This window comes from Podarcis melisellensis, assembly GCF_964234715.1.
Source record: "Podarcis melisellensis genome assembly, chromosome: 7".
NCBI lineage: Eukaryota > Metazoa > Chordata > Lepidosauria > Squamata > Lacertidae > Podarcis > Podarcis melisellensis.
This window is the reverse complement of record NC_138539.1, coordinates 9,625,140-9,643,875: the sequence shown is the minus strand read 5'-3', so window position 1 is coordinate 9,643,875 and position 18,736 is coordinate 9,625,140. Positions and strand designations below refer to the sequence as shown.

General features: G+C 49.4%; 1 protein-coding gene across 1 annotated transcript in view; it reads right to left on the bottom strand.

Moving 5' to 3' along the window:
- ZFAT (zinc finger and AT-hook domain containing) overlaps positions 1-18,736 on the bottom strand; it is a 93,668-nt gene that overhangs the window by 38,062 nt on the left and 36,870 nt on the right. The window contains exons 8-10 of the mRNA XM_081918667.1: positions 16,472-16,559; positions 7,955-8,104; positions 3,635-3,808 (exon numbers count right to left, since the gene is read on the bottom strand). Of these exons, the coding sequence (XP_081774793.1) occupies positions 3,635-3,808; positions 7,955-8,104; positions 16,472-16,559 (412 nt within the window). The remainder of the gene's footprint in view (positions 1-3,634; positions 3,809-7,954; positions 8,105-16,471; positions 16,560-18,736) is intronic.

The following is an 18,736-nucleotide window of genomic DNA, read 5'->3' as shown; positions in this document are numbered from 1 at the left end:
ATGAAAGGTGAATTGTTTTTCGAGTGGGTGTCTAAGACGCCAGATGTCTACTAAACTACAGTTATCCGCCATGGTGAAAAAGGATTTTGGTAATTTCCCTTCTTTGTTTACTCCATCTCTAAGTCTATCCATCTCCAGCGAGACAACTGCGTTCATATCCCCCATTAAGATTATTTTTTGGTCTACATATTCCATTAGTTTTTCTTCTAATCTTTTAAAAAATTCAGTTTTGCTGCCATTCGGGGCATAGATCCCTACTACCATTATCTTTTCCCCTTGCCAGTTAATATTAACCCCTATCATCCTCCCCTCCTCATCTTTAAACATTGTTTTAGCTTCTATTTTGTTGCTGATATACAGTACCACCCCTCTTTTCTTTACCTTATCCAAGGTTTCAAATTCATTTCCCAGCCGTTTATTAATTAACACTTTCCTATGCTTTCTGGCCACGTGCGTCTCCTGGAGGCAAATAATGTCCATATTTTTCCTTTTCAAACATTGTTCAATTTTATTTCTCTTTTTTTTATCGTTCATCCCATTGATGTTCCAGTTCCAAATTTTTAATCCCATTATGCTTAGTTTTTCCTTTAGTTATTCTTTAAAGTCTTGCTATCTATTATATATTCTCTGAGTCTTCCGTTTCTTCTTCTACCTCCTCTCCTGGCCCGCTCCCCCCCTCCTCTCCCTCCTCTGACACTCCTGGCTCTCCTGATGGGGCCCTGTCCGCTCTTCCCGCTCCAAATACCTCCACTTTAAGTTCTTTATATTTCCTAAGGAATTTCCCGGTCTCTTCTTGGTTTGTCAACTTATGTCTTTTACCTCTGTATATAAATGATATCCCTTCCGGGAATTCCCACCTAAACTCAATCTTATTTTTCTTCAGTGTCTGCGTCAAGGGTTTGTAAGAGTCTCTCCGTTTCAATAATCTAATTGGGACATCTTTAAAAATAATTATGTAGTTCCCATCTATGTTCAATCTCTTTTCTCTATTCCTCTGGAGGATCCTGTCTCTCATTTCTTTATTTTTAAATGTGATCAGACAGTCACCTGTGAATTTCTTTGCTTTTGTCACATTAACGCGCATTCTAAATGCGTTCAGTATACTATTAGCCATTTCTTCCATTGGTAGACCCATCCATCCCGCTAGCTCCTTCGTCAGTCTTTCTTTAATATTTTCATTCTGTGTTTCTGGGACCGCTCTCAGCCTCAGATTCACCTCCCTCTGCCTTAGTTCATTCATCGCTATAATATCTTTCATCTCTTCCTGTGTCTTACTTAACTCCATCACTTCTGATTTGATTTTTTCCTTATCTCTCTTGATATCTCTTATCTCCACCTTTGCCTTTTTAAATCCTTCCTCTGTGAGCTGCGTCCTCCTAAATACTTCTTTTATTTGACCCTTTAATTCATTCACAGTTTCCTCCATTTTTTTATCCAATATCCCAATTCTATTATCCACCAGTTCTAACTTTTGCTTTACATTAGCTTGACTTTGTTTAATCTCCGCTAACATCTTCAGAATATCTGACTTAAAGTCCACCTCCTGTTTGGAGCCCCTCCTGTCTCCTGGGGTCCCCCCATTCGTCCCCTTCTTTCCTGTATGTGACATCATGTACCTTTATACCAATCCCTCTCTTCCTCTTTCCACGCAGAGTTATCTATTCTTAGCACCATCCACTGTTTCTTTACGTTCGGTTTTTCCCCCTGTTACGTTCGGTTTTTCCCCCTGTCCTCCTCTTTCTCATAACCCCTTCCCTGTGGCTTCTTTAAGCTTCACAATATTTTAAAATTGACAATAGGAGAACTCGATCACAGATGCTCTACACCACATCTAGCTTTGCCCCAATATGTTCAAAAGTAAAGCCGGAGGCTTTAAAAACTGTATAATTCCTGGTTTATGTACATTGGTATTGATACCTTAGATTCGTAGGGCAACAAACAAACACAAGGGAGTAACAGCCTTTGAATCCTGATGGCATAAAAGAAACTTTAAATAAACCTGAGCATGTCATAAGTGCTGCAAGCAATTCTCTTCCCGAATGCCCCTTTTAACATTTCACATCATTTATTTATTTGCTTGACTTTATGCTATACAAGTCTGGACTGCAGAACAGTTTACAGCATTTAAAGCATCTGCCGTGCCTCTTTTTAGAAGCTAAATCGGTAGCCCTTCTCTCTTTAACTCTCAGCTGTTTGCAAACTGTGGAAGACTCTCAGTATGATGCGAGCATATTAAAACCTGCACAGAGATCTGTTTTACTCCAGCTCCTCCTTCATTACCACGTCAGAGAATTTGTTTGAAATCCTTTCAGCAACAGCTGTCAAAAACTTAAAAGGGAACCCCAAAGTGCAAGTTGAAAAGGCAAATCTATACTAACTTGTCAAGTTTTCTCCTCTAAATTTTAAGTTGCTGATGGATTTCCAGAGAAGCTTATGCATAAGGTTGACAGTTCCCATAAAACACGGTGGAGGGAAAAGGCTTGATGTTTAGAACATTCACTATCTAATTGAGCTAAGAAGTCATGCTCTGTGTTTCATTAGTTACTGTGAACAGCAATAAACTCGGACAGAGATTCATTCTGTACTGATGTGCCATTTTTGGCAAGAGCAAGAAATAGAAAAATGTTGGACAGGGGACGGCTCCCCTCCCAAGAACAGAAGTGGCTGGCCAGTTGATAGACAGGAAGTGCTAGGTGAATCTTTGGTCTAATCTAGCAATGCAACTCTGACTATTCTTCATGCATATAATAAAACTTGGTGCAAAACACACTGCTTGCATTTAGGCATCTTTACAGAGTGTTGGAAAAGAAACAAAGGTGAGAGGTAACAGTGTGTGAGCAGATGGAATCTTAACACCTTGGTGTTTTGGGGGTTTTTTTAGACGCGTCATTGGGCAGGTGGTGATATCAAGGGGCCAATTGATTCACTCCATGCACAGGGCTTCTGTGTGGCATGGCGTAGCACAGGTCTTTATCTCCCTTACCACCCACTTGTCAATCACTTGGCATCAGATGATGTTGGTTGGGACTTCAGAGCACCACTCGGGTCTCGGCAAAGCGCTCTGAAGCCCCACTGATTCGCTGAGAGTTGAAGCCAGCAGATATTAGTTGACAAGCAGCCTTGAAGTTACTGCCTTCTTCAGGGATTGGATGCATGATCCGACATGCCTGGAGTCGCTGCCTATCTGCTAATAAGTGGCAACTTAAGCCCAGTGGAGTTCCCTGTGCCATGACCCCAGTGCAGCTGAATCCAGCACACTTGCTCTTTATTTCCAATGGGAAATCAGGAGTGCCCTTTAAGACTACCAGTTGTGCATCAGCAGCCACAACTCTGTTTGCCCCGCACCTGATGTCTTATATCGCAACAGCTGTGGGGCAAGTGGGCATGGCTTGGGGGAAATAACCTTGCAGGCCAAATCTGAACCCGTGCCAGGCCTAATTAGCCTTGTGGGGCAGAACTCTCCCACCCCCGGCGCAAGTTTGTATAGGGTTTTCCATGAAAGCCACCCTAACTCCATGCAGCACCACCGCATTGCTCTGAGTCACTGCTAGCTTGCCATTTCAAACGAGCAATATGATGAAAACCATTGCGGAAGGGCTTTGGGTGGTGTCGGCCCTGATAGAGAGCTACTTGCCATCGGCGGTGTGGAGGAGCTTGTGGCTCTTCAGGGTGCCTTTGGATTTGAACTTCTTCCCGCACATATCGCACAGGTGGGTCTTCTCAGTGCTGTGGCGGTTCATGTGAGCTTTCAGGTTGCTCTTGCTGCGAGTGGCATATTCGCACAGGGAGCATTTGAATGGCTTGATGCCTGTGCAAAAAGAGAGAGAACAGAAATGAAGAAAGGACTGCCTGGAGATGACTGGTCAAAAACTTTGCAGGGATACGAGGAATGGCCACTTGAAGGCGATGTTCTAGGACTACTTCAATGTCTAAAATCCCTGGTAGAGGACAAGGATCCTGAGTTCATGTTAGTAAAGGTAAAGGGACCCCTGACCATTAGGTCCAGTCATGGCCGACTCTGGGGTTGTGGCGCTCATCTTGCTTTACTGGCCGAGGGAGCTGGCGTTTGTCTGCAGGCAGCTCCCGGGTCATGTGGCCAGCTTGACTAAGCCGCGAACCAGAGCAGTGCACGGAAACGGCATTTACCTTCCCGCCGGAGCGTTGCCTATTTATCTACTTGCACTTTGACGTGCTTTCAAACTGCTAGGTTGGCAGGAGCAGGGGCCGAGCAATGGGAGCTCACCCCGTCACGGGGATTCCAACCGCTGACCTTCTGATCGGCAAGTCCTAGGCTCTGTGGTTTAACCCACAGCGCCACCCGCGTCCCATTATTATTATAGCGGATTGCAATAAGCAAGTCTCCCCTATTCCTAGGCAGTAAGGGCAGGGAGTGCTGCTGCTGCTGCAATAAAAAGGAGGGGATGCACAGAGGGATGAAGGATGCAAAGGAGCAGGAGAGTTTCAGTTCTTTTCTTCTGCACTGATGGTGGAATATATGAGGCAGAGAGACCGCACTATGTGTACACACACAAACACAGCTAGGTCATAATAGCATTTTACTTTTCTATGCGGAAATAATTTCTGTAGCTTTGAGAATATCCAGGCTTGAAAACAGCAGCCTTTGCATGGATGACGGTAATAATTTAATTTACCCTTTTGTGCGTGGATATTATCAGGCAGGAATACTCGCTGGACTAACTTGTGATTCATTAATTCAAAAACAAAAGGGATTCGAAATATTAATTACGGAATAACTTTTGACTTATCTGCTGAGGCAGAAAATCGCTAAAACGGGTAGCTTTGAACTAGATGAGCCACAAACAACTGATTTACATAGACTTTGCGGCAGCTCCAATAGAAGATGCAGCAGGAGACTTCAAAAAGCTGACTTATGTCAGAGCTCTGCTTTCGGAGTACTAGAGCAACAAAGGGGGTGAGGTGGAAATATACTGCTTGCCATTTATCATCTCAAAGATGCTATAAATGAGAAATGCAATAAATAGTTAGCAGTGGGAATTAATGTAGAAGCCCTATGCCAGCAGGGCCTGTGCTAGCCTATTTTTTCCTTTTTTAAAAAAACAACAAACCATCAGATGGAATATCCTTCCAAGTGATGTTTAATTGCAGCATTAACTAAATTGGTCCTAGCAGATGCCCCTGTCCTGGTGAACACTCTGCATTCATCAAAGGTGTTCATGGTATGTTAAAAACCTATTCAGCCGGTGCTGTAGCTAAATGTACCACCTGGAAGAATCTTTTATCAGCCAATGGGGCTTAATTCTAGCTAAGTGTGTTTATATTGCAAATCTTACAAGTCGCACCCCTCTCCTGTTGCCATATCTGTGATGCTGCAAAGGTGCTCCCCGCACTGCCTTCAGCAGTGATTTCCAGACTTGGTTCTCCAGCTGTTTCTGGTCTACAACCTATCGGGACATTCCTCTGGGCCAGTCCTGCAGAACACTTCGACCCACATCCGTAGATGTTGAGCACGCATTAGCAGAGTACAGCGAAAGCGAGATTGTGTCGGATATCTGAGCACAATTCAAAGTGTTGGTGCTGATCTTTAAAGCCCTAAACGGCCTCGGTCCAGGATACCTGAAGGAGCGTCTCCACCTCCATCGTTCGGCCCGGACACTGAGGTCCAGCTCCGAGGGCCTTTTGGCGGTTACAGGGAACCAGGCAGAGGGCCTCCTCGGTAGTGGCACCTGCCTGTGGAACGCCCTCCCATCAGATGTCAAAGAGAAAAATAACTACCAAACTTTTAGAAGGCATCTGAAGCCAGCCCTGTTTAGGTGAGCTTTTAATGTTTAATAGGTTATTGTACCCAGCCAGATGGGCACAGTATAAATAATAATAATATATTATTATTATTATTATTATTATTATTGATGTAGCATCAGAGTCTTTATTTACAGCAAAGAAAACAAAAGCATCATGACGAGTGGTGAGCTGTGTCTTCTCACACAGGCAGTTCCCTCAAAAGAGAGGGAACAAAGAGCGGAAGTATCTCTGACTGACTTCCGTTCCCATATGCAACAGTACAGAAAAGTAAACATAGGAGGATATGATCCAGCAATGGAGAATGAAAATACTAACACAACCCCCACCATCCCTAGCTAGCAGGAACAGTGGTCAGGGATGATGGGGACTGTAGTCCAAAAACAACTGGAGACCCAAGTCTGGGAAATACTGGCCTAGAGTAAGCACTTTTCCCTGGATGGTGACTGAGGGGTAGATCATGCATGCAAGTTCATCACCTGATGACTGCAACATCAAGTGACGACTTGCATGCCTGAGTCATCACAGATCTCGGGTTAATTGGCAACCACCTGCTGCCTCCTCAAAGTGCAATACTTTTCAATAGAGTCGGTTCACATTTTCAGCTGCCAGTCCTTGCGTTAAGAAATTCTGGGTTGCATTCTACTCAGAATATACCCACTGAAGTTAATGGCCCTAAGTTATGTTCATTAATTTCAATGGATCTTCTCTGAGTATGAATAACATTGGCTGCAACCCGAAGTGTGAACCAGTCCTAAGAGTAGAAGGCTTAACGAGCTGATGTTGACGAAAGTACTGGGAAAGCAGCAATTCTTCGCAAATGCCCACAGAACTGGGCTTCCAGGGTGAAGAACCAGGACTGTGAGCCTCACAGGGAACTTCCAGACCATTGCATTTTCAGGTGGGATTCAAAAGCACCAGCAAATTCAGGTTGCTGATTGGGCAGTCATGTGCAACAAGCCTGCAAATATTGGACTTTTTGTGATAAGCAAAGCGATGGAGAAAATGCACTGAGAAGCGTGGAGTGCCACTTGCTTTGATGCATCATCATCTAACCTCCTTAACATGCGTTGCAAATCAGAATGAAAGCTTGTTAAATAACCAACGTACCGTATTTTTCTGTGTATAACATGCCCCCACATGTAAGATGACCCCTACTTTTTGGGACCGCAACAAAAAAATTTGAGGGGGGGATTGCCCAGAGTTGTTCAGCTTTTTTGGGGGGTGGGGTGGGGGGGTCTCAACACCTGCCCGCAACTGCAAATCGCACGCATCGCCCCTGCCACCAATTGCCTGCATGCTCGCAGCCACAAGCCCACCTGCCCACTTGATTCAACCACAGCCAATTGCATGCACACCTTGCCGCTGATGTAACTCGACTGCCCAATTGCCGCAGCCACAGTCAATCGTCAGCAGGCCTTGCCACAGCAACCAATCACACGCCCAATCGCCACTGCCAATCTTCTGCTGGCTGCTGCCACCAATTGCACGTCTCCCTCTGCTTTCTGTTTATAAGACTATCCACAATTTTCCCCTATGATTTCTAAGGAAAAAATATCATCTTATACATGGAAAAGTACGGTAATCTGCCTGCAAGCAAATGGATGGATGCTCTATGAACTGGAAGGTCTGGAAGGGCCGGAGTTTCCTAGAAAATTCTCGTATGTATCAGCTTGGTAACAAGTGCCAAAATTATGTATCTCTGCAATCAGCCAAGCTTGTGCCAAACGTATTGCTTTGCTTACCTTTGGACCACATCAGCGAGGCTGAGGTGTGTGTGTGTGTGTGTGTGTCTTGTCTTCTGGGCAGCCCAGGAACTCTCTACATGCTGCCCAGGCTTGTGGAGGTCACTTTGGTGCTGCTAACACAGCCGTTTGACTTCATCTCCGGAGAAGCATGCCATTGTCTCTCAAGACAGACGGGTGCCAACAACAGCAACGTGATGAACAGCAGCTGTGAATTAACACCTTTCCCCCCAGCCACCGCCTTCCCTCCTGGGGAAAACACCAGCTGCATGACATGGTCCCTAACCTCAAAGACCCCTCACCCGAAACAGCTGCTAGTAAATTGTGTGATGGCATTCCATGCGTCTAGCTGGGCCATAACCGGAGCACCGGCGTGTCAGGAAGTGATCGCAATTTTTAAACAGATTAAGTGCCAGCTACGCTGCAGTTACCTTGATGGGCCCAGATGTGACGCTGAAGGTCTGATCCATTCTTCATGAAGTAAAAATTGCAGTAGGGGCATTTCACGGCTCGCTTTCCTATCAGCCCTTTTAGCTGAACTCTCCTGCCAACAATCTCGGAGATGGTGTTCATGGAAACCTCTGGAGAGGGGAGAGGGGGGAGAAAAAACACACATGGGGGAAAAGCTTTAGCCTTCGGGAAACACATGACAATAATGAGAAAACATAATATTTAGATTGCTCCTTGCCACGTCCTTTCAATAGGCTTCCTTTTCCGTGTTTTCTCTTCTCTTTCTCCCTCTCTCCGCACCAGCCTTCCAGTGGGGTTGTGCAGTCTTAAGGAAACTACTTCATTATTTTACAGTTTTTTCAAGGACTGGCCATTGCTTTTGTGTGCTGAGTTGCCTCCGTGGTGACTTGCTATTTTTGTGACAAATTAAGAGGCTGGTTGTGCCATTATTGCAGAAATGGGTGTGTTTTTTTCCCCTTTCTGGCAGGGAGCACTCTCAGGCGGCCAATACCGAACCGGGCAGCTTCGCTAACCAAACATTTATTAGCTTCGGTGCTCTCTGAGAGGCGCATAACATTTGCTTAAGGTTTCACCTGGGATTTCCAGAGGAGCCCAAAATACCCAAGCAGGCAGGTCGTTAACAACACCAAAAGGCCTGAGAATACAGATGTGAGGCTATAATCAACTAGAAATAATGAAGTGATGGGACTATGTTGCTGAGTCCCAAGAGTGTGTAAAAGTCAAGCTAATTGCATGCCTTTTAAAAAGATGCATATGCTGAGTGTATATTGCAGAGTTAGAAGAGACCCCAAGGGTCATCTAGTCCAACCCCCTGCAATGTAGGAATCTCAACTAAAGCATCCATGACATAGATGGCCATCCAACCTCTGCTTAACCTATGGGACTGCCTCTCCTGATATGCCTCACAGAGGTCCATAAATAGCAACACCCTAGAGGTCCCGGACCCTAAGGAAGTTAGATTAGACTCGACCAAAGCCAGGGCCTTTTCAAGACTGGCTCCGGCCTGGTGGAATGCTCTGTCTCATGAGACCAGGGCCCTGCAGGATCTGATTACTTTCCGCAGGGCCTGTAAGACAGAGTTGTTCCGCCTGGCCTTTGGCTTGGAATCAACTTGATCCCCTTCCCCTCTTTTCTTTCTCCTTTCTCCTTCTGTGATGGAACTCCTAATTGGGGACTTCCCTGGCTTTTTTCTGGCCCACGTAGGACCAGTCTGGATAGTTGGCCTTGGTGAAGATTTGACGTTTTCATCCCCAAAAAGTTTCTACTGAAATGAGGCTGCATTTTAATGTTATTGTCAGGGTTTCAGGGAGAGAAGAGCAGATGGGGGAGGAGACAGAGAGCGAGGGGGAAGAATCCCAGAGAGATGAGGAGGAGGATGACGATGACCAAAGGTCGTCCATGAGTCTGTCCAGTGAGTCAGAGGACTCCCAGAAGGGAGCCCCCCTGGTCAGACCAAAGGGAGGCCAAGGGGGAAGCAGTGAGGAGCAGGGGAGCGAAGGGAGAAGCCCCAGTAGGAGTTGGACACAGGAGCCGGCTTCTCAGCCGGAACGGAGTGAAGGGGGTGGAGTTACCAGTGTGTCAGAGGGAGCAGAGCAAGAAGGAGACAGGGGGAGGAGATCGGAGCAGGACGCTCAGCCGGAGGGGGTGGAGAGTAGCACCGGGAGCAGTGTAGCGGTCGAGAGAAAGGTCAGAAGCAACGTACGCGCGCCAAGTTCAAATGTAGAGGCGCGCGGAAGTGAGGAGAGCCCTGGGGAGGAGCCCGGCCCCAAAGCGAGAAGGAGGGGGGCAGAGGCATCAGAGGATTCAGCCTCGGGCGAGTCCCGGCGAGGGGGAACCCAGGGGGGCAGAAAGACCCTGCGGAAAAGGAAGGAGAGGAAGAGGTGGTCCAGCACAAGCCTCTTAAATTGGTGCCGAGGCGGTACGGATTCAGAGGGTACTTCAGCGGTCTAACGTTACAGACGTAGAGTCACAAAGATGGAATGTAAACGCAACCATGATCTTCAATAAAGACTTTCTGTAAATAAACCGGATTGGAGTGGGGTCTCTTGTGAGCTGGGACCAGACGGGTGGCTCTGACAGTAAGTACCCTCTCCAGAACGCAATTTATTTTTTTTTGCAAAGCTCACCAACGGGAGCAGCCATGAGCGCGGAGGAACAGCTGCTTACGCTGAGGAATCAGGTTACCGAACTCACAGCTGCAGTCATTGCATCGCAGAAGAAGAATGACGAACTGGACAAGGCTTGCCTGGACCTGCGAACAAGGTGGGAGCAGGCAAGCAGGGCAGGGGTTCCGGGTTCCAGATCGGAGGGCGTTGCACTTGGACGGCGGGGGGGCGCCTTAGTTACGCACTTTAATGGCAACCTGCAAGACTACCCTAACTTCAGGGCAGACGTCGTGTATGCACTGCATTTGCTCCGTCATGATTTTAAAGATGAGGAGGAGAGAGTGGGGTTCATAATTTCGCATCTGCATGGGGAGGCCAGAGCTTGGTTGCGCAATTTGTGGCGCGAAGATGGCCCTGCCCGCCGCAATTCTGATGAATTTATTAAAGCGATGGATGCTTGTTTCCAGTCCTCTGTGGATGTGGATATTGCTCGTAAACAGATGCACGGACTGCGGCAAGGCAAAGCCACTGTACGTCAATATCATTCCAAATTCTTTGCATTACTAACTGCGTTGGGCTGGGAGAAGGATAGTAAACCCGTCAGAGATCTTTTCTGGGAAGGTCTTAGCCCCCCCGTCAAGGATGAGATCGCCAGGGGAGATAGACCCCAGACCCTAGAAGACGTAGTGCAACGGGCTTTGGCTATCGGAATACGACATGAGGGACGCCCGTGGCACGAGGGGGAGGGACCCCAGGCGCGTGCACCAGCGAGAACCCCCCCTTTTGTCCCCAGGGACTTCAGCCAGACGCACCCCTCGCCCTTGGGGAGGCAAGGAGAAGAGCCGATGGAAATTGGTGCTGCTAGGGCTCAGACACCATCCAGAGCCCCTGTTTCCGGTGCAGTGAAGGCGAAGCCTCCTAGAGGGACCAGGAAATGTTACATCTGTGACAGTGCACAGCATATGGCGAAAGAGTGCCCCCAGAGGCTCCAGAAGCACACTGCAGCTCTAGCAACAGTGGCAGCGGAAGTGGTGCAAAGAGAGCAGCCTCAGGGAAACGACAGTGCCTGGCTGGAAGCGGAGCTACTGGGGCTCAGCCAGGCGGATCTGTAGAACAGTCCCCAGCACCCTTGCAACACACAGACCCTTTACCACCCAAGCCAGCAGTGCAACTCACTGCAACCCTTCAGCTGCCAAATGGACAATCCCTGGAAGTTCCCATCACGATTGATTCGGGGAGCAATGCAGATTTTGTGGGAATACAATTTGTCAAGCAGCATAGCATAGCGCTCCTGCCTGCAACGACGCCTCTGAACGTGGTCACAGTGGACGGCAGGAAATTGCTGGGAGGGCAAGTTGTGCAGCAGACGCCTCCCATGGTGATGCGGATTGGAAATCATCGAGAAGTCATTAGCTTCAATGTCACCCACCTGTCAGACACGCCCATTGTGTTAGGCATGAGTTGGCTGGAGAGGCATAGTCCCGCTGTAGCGTGGTACCAGCAGCAAATCACCTTCTGCTCATCGTATTGTGCTCAGCATTGCATCCAAACCAATCAGGAGGAAGGAGCTGAGCAGCAACTGCACCTGGGCATGGTGCAGGCAGTGCCTCACAAGTACGAGGGATTCTTGGAGGTTTTCTGCGAGAAAGAAGCTGACAAGTTGCCGCCTCACAGGCCTTACGACTGTGCGATCGACCTGGTGCCAGGGGCGCAGCTGCCAACTGCAAAGCTGTATTCCATGTCTGAGGACGAGATGCAAGAGCTCAGAGAGTTCATAGAGCATAATCTGAAGCGCGGGTTCATCCGGGAATCCAAAGCAGTGGGAGGCAGTCCTGTTTTCTTTGTGAAGAAGAAAGACACGCCCCAAAAAAGACTCATTGTGGACTACCGGTTCATAAACAGACTGACTAAGCCCAAGGCCTTTCCCATGCCCAAGATTGACGACCTCCTAGCGACCGTTAGGAAGGGTAAGATCTTCACCAAGTTGGATTTGCGTGGAGCGTACAACCTCATCCGCATCCGGAAGGGCGATGAGTGGAAGACTGCCATGTTCACGCCTCTAGGCACGTATGAATACAGAGTTATGCCGTTTGGTCTCCAAAATGGCAGCCACGTTTTCCAAGCATTTATGCATCACGTGTTGGCGGGACTCCTCTACAAGAAGTGTGTATGTTTTCTCGACGACATCCTGATTTTCTCGGAATCGCCGGAAGCTCACGAGAAGGATGTAAAGGAGGTCCTACAGAGGTTGAAGGAGCACAGGCTGTACGCCAAGTTGGAGAAGTGCCAGTTTGATGTGACGGAGGTGGATTTCCTTGGCTACAAGCTGTCCGACGAGGGGCTGGCCATGGACAGAGTCAAGGTCCAAGCGGTGTTGGACTGGAAGAGCCCACGCAATCGGAAGGAAGTCCAGAGATTCATCGGATTTGCCAATTTTTATCGCAAATTCATCAAAGGTTTTGCCAATGAGACGGCAGCAATCACGGACACCCTCAGTTCCAAGAAGAAGAAGTTCGCTTGGACGGAACAGGCAGAGCGCTCTTTTCGGAAGCTTAAAAGCCTCTTCGCCTCCGAGGAGCAGCTACTGCACGTGAATCCCGGCAGGCCCATGCGGGTGGAAACCGACGCGTCAGACAGAGCGGTTGGAGCCGTCCTTCTGCAGGAGGATCCGCAAGGCAATTGGAGGCCGGGCGCCTTCTACTCCCGGAAGCTCAGCAAGACGGAGCGGAACTACACCATATGGGACAGGGAGCTGTTGGCCATTCATGCAGCTTTCAAAGCGTGGCGACACTTCCTCATAGGAGCCAAGCACACAGTGCAGGTCCGCATGGATCACAAGAACTTAGAGTATTGGCGAACGGCAAAGCTGCACACCCAAAGACACATGCGCTGGGCAGAATTCTTTGCGGATTTCGACTTCAAAATAGAATACATCCCGGGGGACTCCAATGTTATAGCAGACGCACTCTCCAGGAAACCGCAATACCTGGAGGAGACGACACCAATTGCAGCGAAGCACATTTTCGCACCGCAGGCGTGGGCGTGCGCTGCCATCGCAGTCGACCTGGACGCGGTGCGACGCGCGTTGCAAGCGGATCAATTTGCACAGTCCAAGATGGAGGAGCTGCGCAGCGGGTCGCAAAGAGACGATGAGTTCCAGTTGCGGGACGGACTCTTAACTCGCAAGGGTGCCCTCTACGTGCCTAACGACGAACTTCGCGCAAAGGTTCTGCAGCAATTGCACGACGCCCCCAGTGCGGGCCACTTCGGCAAGGAGAAGACAATAGAATTAGTGGCCAGGGACTTTTGGTGGCCCCAGATGCGGGGAGAGGTGGCGGATTACGTCGCCAGGTGTGACACCTGTCAGAGGTCCAAACCAGTACACCAGAAGCCGGCGGGATTGTTGGAACCGCTGGAAACGCCGCAGCAGCCGTGGGAGAGGGTAGCACTGGACTTTGTTACTGACCTGCCCAGCTCCAGAGGCAAGACGGCGGTGCTGGTGGTTGTGGACTTGTTCACCAAGATGGCGCACTTCATTCCTTGTGCCAAGGTGGCGACGGCAGAACAGACCGCCAAACTCTTCATCGATCACGTGTTCAGAGTGCATGGACTACCGCAGTCCGTCCTGTCCGACAGGGGGCGCCAATTTGTTTCCAACTTCTGGCAGAAGCTCCTGGGTATCCTGCACATCAAGATCGACCTAGCGTCGGCGAGACATCCACAGACCAACGGCCAAGCAGAGAGGGTCAACGCGATCATGCAGCAGTACCTGAGGTGTTACGCCAATCAGCGACCCGCAGCGTGGGTGGACTACCTGCCGATGGCTGAGTTTGCCTACAACAACACGAAGCACGCATCGACCGGGGTGACGCCGTTCTTCGCGAACAATGGCCGTCATCCCAGAACCTTTCCGAGGCTTATAGCACCAGGAGAGGGGGTGCCTCAAGAGGCCGACCAGTTCGAAGCAGAGTTGCAAGAGGTGCACGAGGAGCTGCGGAGACATTTGGAGCTGGCCAAACAGGCCTATAAGGTGCAGGCGGACAAGCACAGAAGGGCGGGAGAGGACATCCAGGTGGGGGACTGGGTATGGTTAGCGGCCCAAGCGATGCCAGCCAGATCGTTAGCCAAGAAGAAGCTAGGACACAGGCAGCTAGGACCATACCAAGTTGAGGCTAGGATCAATCCTGTAGCATTTCGCCTGGCCCTTCCAGAAGGCTCCAGAGTGCACCCGGTCTTTCATAGGTCGGTGCTCACTCCCTACAAGGCCCCGCACAGGTTTCAAGAGTCAGAAACAGTACCAGACCCACGCAAAGGGGCACCCAAGAGGGGGGGGGTCGCCTAGGGCCGAACCCCTCAACGAGGTCACAGAGATACTGGACTCGAGATGGGGGGAAGAGGGGGTTGAATACTTTCTCACCAGAGAGGGCACCCCAGCCACTGCCAATAGTTGGGTGCCGGGCTACGCGTTAGACGAACCCCTTTTGAAGGAAGAGTTCCATGCACTTTTCCCACATAGACCCATGCCAGCTGAGTACTTTGATGACTGGCTTTTCACACCCACATTGTCAGATAGCACGTTCAGGGGTTTCTCTTCCCCCGAGGAAAGAACACCAGAATCAAGCCCGCCCAGGGGATCGTGCTCGGGGGTGGACACGGAAACCCCTTATTGGTGGGAGGAGCAACCAGAGGAGGAATGGCGTAAGAGGTGGATGATGGGTCCTTGGCGGGCAGCACCAGAGGAAGTAGCAACGGAAGAAGAGACTGAGATGGCGTTGGGTGAAGAACCCGAGTTCGAACACACATACACAGAACTGCCAGCAGAGAACATTGACGTAGACGACCTGTATCCTGAGCCTACCCCCGAAGAGCCGCAGTTTCCACAACCGGCACCCGCCGAGCGGGAGGGGGGAAGGGGGGGCTTCGAGGGGGGGATGGATGTCAGGGTTTCAGGGAGAGAAGAGCAGATGGGGGAGGAGACAGAGAGCGAGGGGGAAGAATCCCAGAGAGATGAGGAGGAGGATGACGATGACCAAAGGTCGTCCATGAGTCTGTCCAGTGAGTCAGAGGACTCCCAGAAGGGAGCCCCCCTGGTCAGACCAAAGGGAGGCCAAGGGGGAAGCAGTGAGGAGCAGGGGAGCGAAGGGAGAAGCCCCAGTAGGAGTTGGACACAGGAGCCGGCTTCTCAGCCGGAACGGAGTGAAGGGGGTGGAGTTACCAGTGTGTCAGAGGGAGCAGAGCAAGAAGGAGACAGGGGGAGGAGATCGGAGCAGGACGCTCAGCCGGAGGGGGTGGAGAGTAGCACCGGGAGCAGTGTAGCGGTCGAGAGAAAGGTCAGAAGCAACGTACGCGCGCCAAGTTCAAATGTAGAGGCGCGCGGAAGTGAGGAGAGCCCTGGGGAGGAGCCCGGCCCCAAAGCGAGAAGGAGGGGGGCAGAGGCATCAGAGGATTCAGCCTCGGGCGAGTCCCGGCGAGGGGGAACCCAGGGGGGCAGAAAGACCCTGCGGAAAAGGAAGGAGAGGAAGAGGTGGTCCAGCACAAGCCTCTTAAATTGGTGCCGAGGCGGTACGGATTCAGAGGGTACTTCAGCGGTCTAACGTTACAGACGTAGAGTCACAAAGATGGAATGTAAACGCAACCATGATCTTCAATAAAGACTTTCTGTAAATAAACCGGATTGGAGTGGGGTCTCTTGTGAGCTGGGACCAGACGGGTGGCTCTGACAGTTATATTATAATCTTGTTTTTAAATTGTATTGTGTTAGCCGCCCTGAGCCCGGTCTCAGCTGGGGAGGGCGGGGTATAAATAAAATTTATTATTATTATTAAAAACCTTGAATAGAGATGACCCTGCAGGGTCATTGCTAGGGATCTTGGGGTCTGAGCTGAGAACCTCATGGGCCAAATCCGGATTGTGTGGTCAGGCCTCTCTTCAGAATTAAAAGGGGAACAGGGGTTGGGAATATCACCTCCTGTTACTGGCAGGCTGTATGAAGCCTCTGGAGTGGCCAAGCGTCAGGCCTCAGCAGGGGTCTGCTTTTGGTTTTTGGCTGCTGAAGCAAAGGGAAATGGTCCAGGCAGGCAAGGCAAAGGCTAGAGCATGCAGATTGGGTGTAGAGCCTGGGCCAAGCAGAGTTCAAAATAAGGCAAGCAAGGTGAGACGAGGCACCAGGAGTTTGCTGCTGCTGTTGCTACTAATAGCCATGAGCTGCTCCGACTAAGGGACCACCTGTAGTATCAGGACTCTATAGGGTTGGACCGCTGTTTTCCACGTATGATAACCAGCACACATAACACAGCTAAAATCTATTGCTTCGTCTGGAGCACGGCTCCACTATTACGCTGCATTTAAGACCATTAACATGGCTCGTCTTACCTGGGTGGTTTGTCTTTATGTGCGATTTTATAAGTCGGTCTTCGGTAAAAGATTTCTCGCACACAGGGCAGGAATAACTCTTTTTGTCCTTTGAAGGGGGGAGAGAGAGAGAGGGAAGTGTCTGTTATCAGTTCGCTGAGCTGATTGCTAAACTCATTACTCGCTGAGTAATATATGGCTCCCAACAAGGTGATAACTGGAAGCCTCGGATGCCAATTTCAGCTGGCGTTATGAAGAGCAAGAGCAGTTATCATAATGAGGTACACCAAAGGAAATACAGAAAATTAGGCTTCGTTACAAAATAGTTTATCTCGGAATGATTTACAGCTTTTGACTTGAAGTGTGCATGCATGTACGTCTCTGTAAACATGATCTACCTCTCCAGCTCACGTACAAGCTGCATATGTGATTCAATCTACATAGGCAGGAAAAATGAGGTGGAATCAGCATGGTAGAATGGACCCATTTTGCTTGTTCGGTTTAGAACCTGCCCATGTACAGGTTCCTGAGCTGACTTTCTGACTGTGGTTTTGATTGCTTCTCCACTTAAAAGTAAAAACCATTCTCTGCACGTACACCCTTGTGCAAATTAATTGAAACAAAGCATGTTTTCTATCTTACTCGTAATCCTGTACTCAAAACAAACACGAAAAGTCAGTTGATCATTATGGTGTCGGAAGCCTGCCGCCAACAGAAGGAATGATGCGCTCACCACAATATATTGAGGTTCTACGAAAGAGAGTTATTCCAGAGCTGGAAAAAGAGGTATCCTGACAGTACTGGGATATTGCAGCAAGACCTAGCCCCCTGTCACACATCGAAAGTGGTGAAGAAATTCATGACAGAGCAGAAAATGCAGGTACTTGATTGGTCAGGGAATTCCCCGGACATAAATTCCACTGATAATTTGTGGGCTATATGCAAGAGTCTCCTCAATCCTGTAGACTGTATGACTATGGAGAAGCTCATTCAGGCACTGATTCAAGTATGGTACAGGGATCCGAAAATCAACAGTGACTATTTGAAACTAGTAGACTCCATGCCAAACTGTGTTCAAATGCTGCTTAAAAATAACGGAGGACATATCCATTACTAATGTATGTATATGTGAGTTTTGTACATGTATATGTGAGCTTCGTACAATAAACTACATTGTTTGTTTCAATTACCGTAATTTGCACAAGGGTGTAGAAACCTTGTCCAACAGGGTGGAAAAGGTAAAGGGACCCCTGACCATTAGGTCCAGTCGTGGCCGACTCTGGGGTTGCGGCGCTCATCTTGCTTTATTGGCCGAGGGAGCCGGCGTACAGCTTCTGGGTCATGTGGCCAGCATGACTAAGCCGCTTCTGGCGAACCAGAGCAGCGCACGGAAACGCCGTTTACCTTCCCGCCGGAGCGGTACCTATTTATCTACTTGCACTTTTGACATGCTTTCAAATTGCTAGGTTGGCAGAAGCAGGGACCGAGCAACGGGAGCTCACCCCGTTGCGGGGATTCGAACCGCTGACCTTCTGATCAGCAAGTCCTAGGTTCTGTGGTTTAACCCACAGCGCCACCTGCATCCCTTCCAACAGGGTGAGAACAAGGCTAAAACATTTCTTCCAGGTGCACTACTAGAGCGATGCAACGGCAGACCAGTGATTCATAAGACCACTGCCATCCATGACTTGATCGTGGGTGGAGGAATTGACCTGAAAGCTGGGCTTGTTCTTGCTGCTGCTTGTCCACCAGCGACGCAGGTTGTGTGGGTGCAGTGATTCGTAAAAAGTCCTTGGTTTTCACCAGGTGTTCTACTGGGGAGACACAGTTCTCTGAGTGCGTGTTCCGGAAGGTGGGCAATAGGGGCAGTGCAAGATTCCTTTCGGTGTACCTGCTGCACCAAGCATTCCCTGCCCAAGCTGCTTCAGGCCATGCCAGATGTTCTCCTGGAGACACCTAGTTTGGTGGTCCTGGGTGATTTTAACATCCATGCCAGCACGATGTTATGAGGGGCTGCTCAGGACTCATTGAAAGAATGCCCCCCCCCATGGGGCTGTCCCTGAATAAATCTGGCCCTACACACAGCCATGGACATGCCTTAGATCTGGGGTTTACCTTAGTGATCTGACACTAAGTTCGAGTGGAACAAAAGAAATGCCACAGTCAGATCACTTCCTGGTACAACTAGACTTCTCTGCGATCCTTCCCCTCCGCAGGGAGGTGGGACCGATTTGAGTTGTCCACCCCCACCACTTAATGGAGCCAAATGGCTTTCAGAGAGTGGTA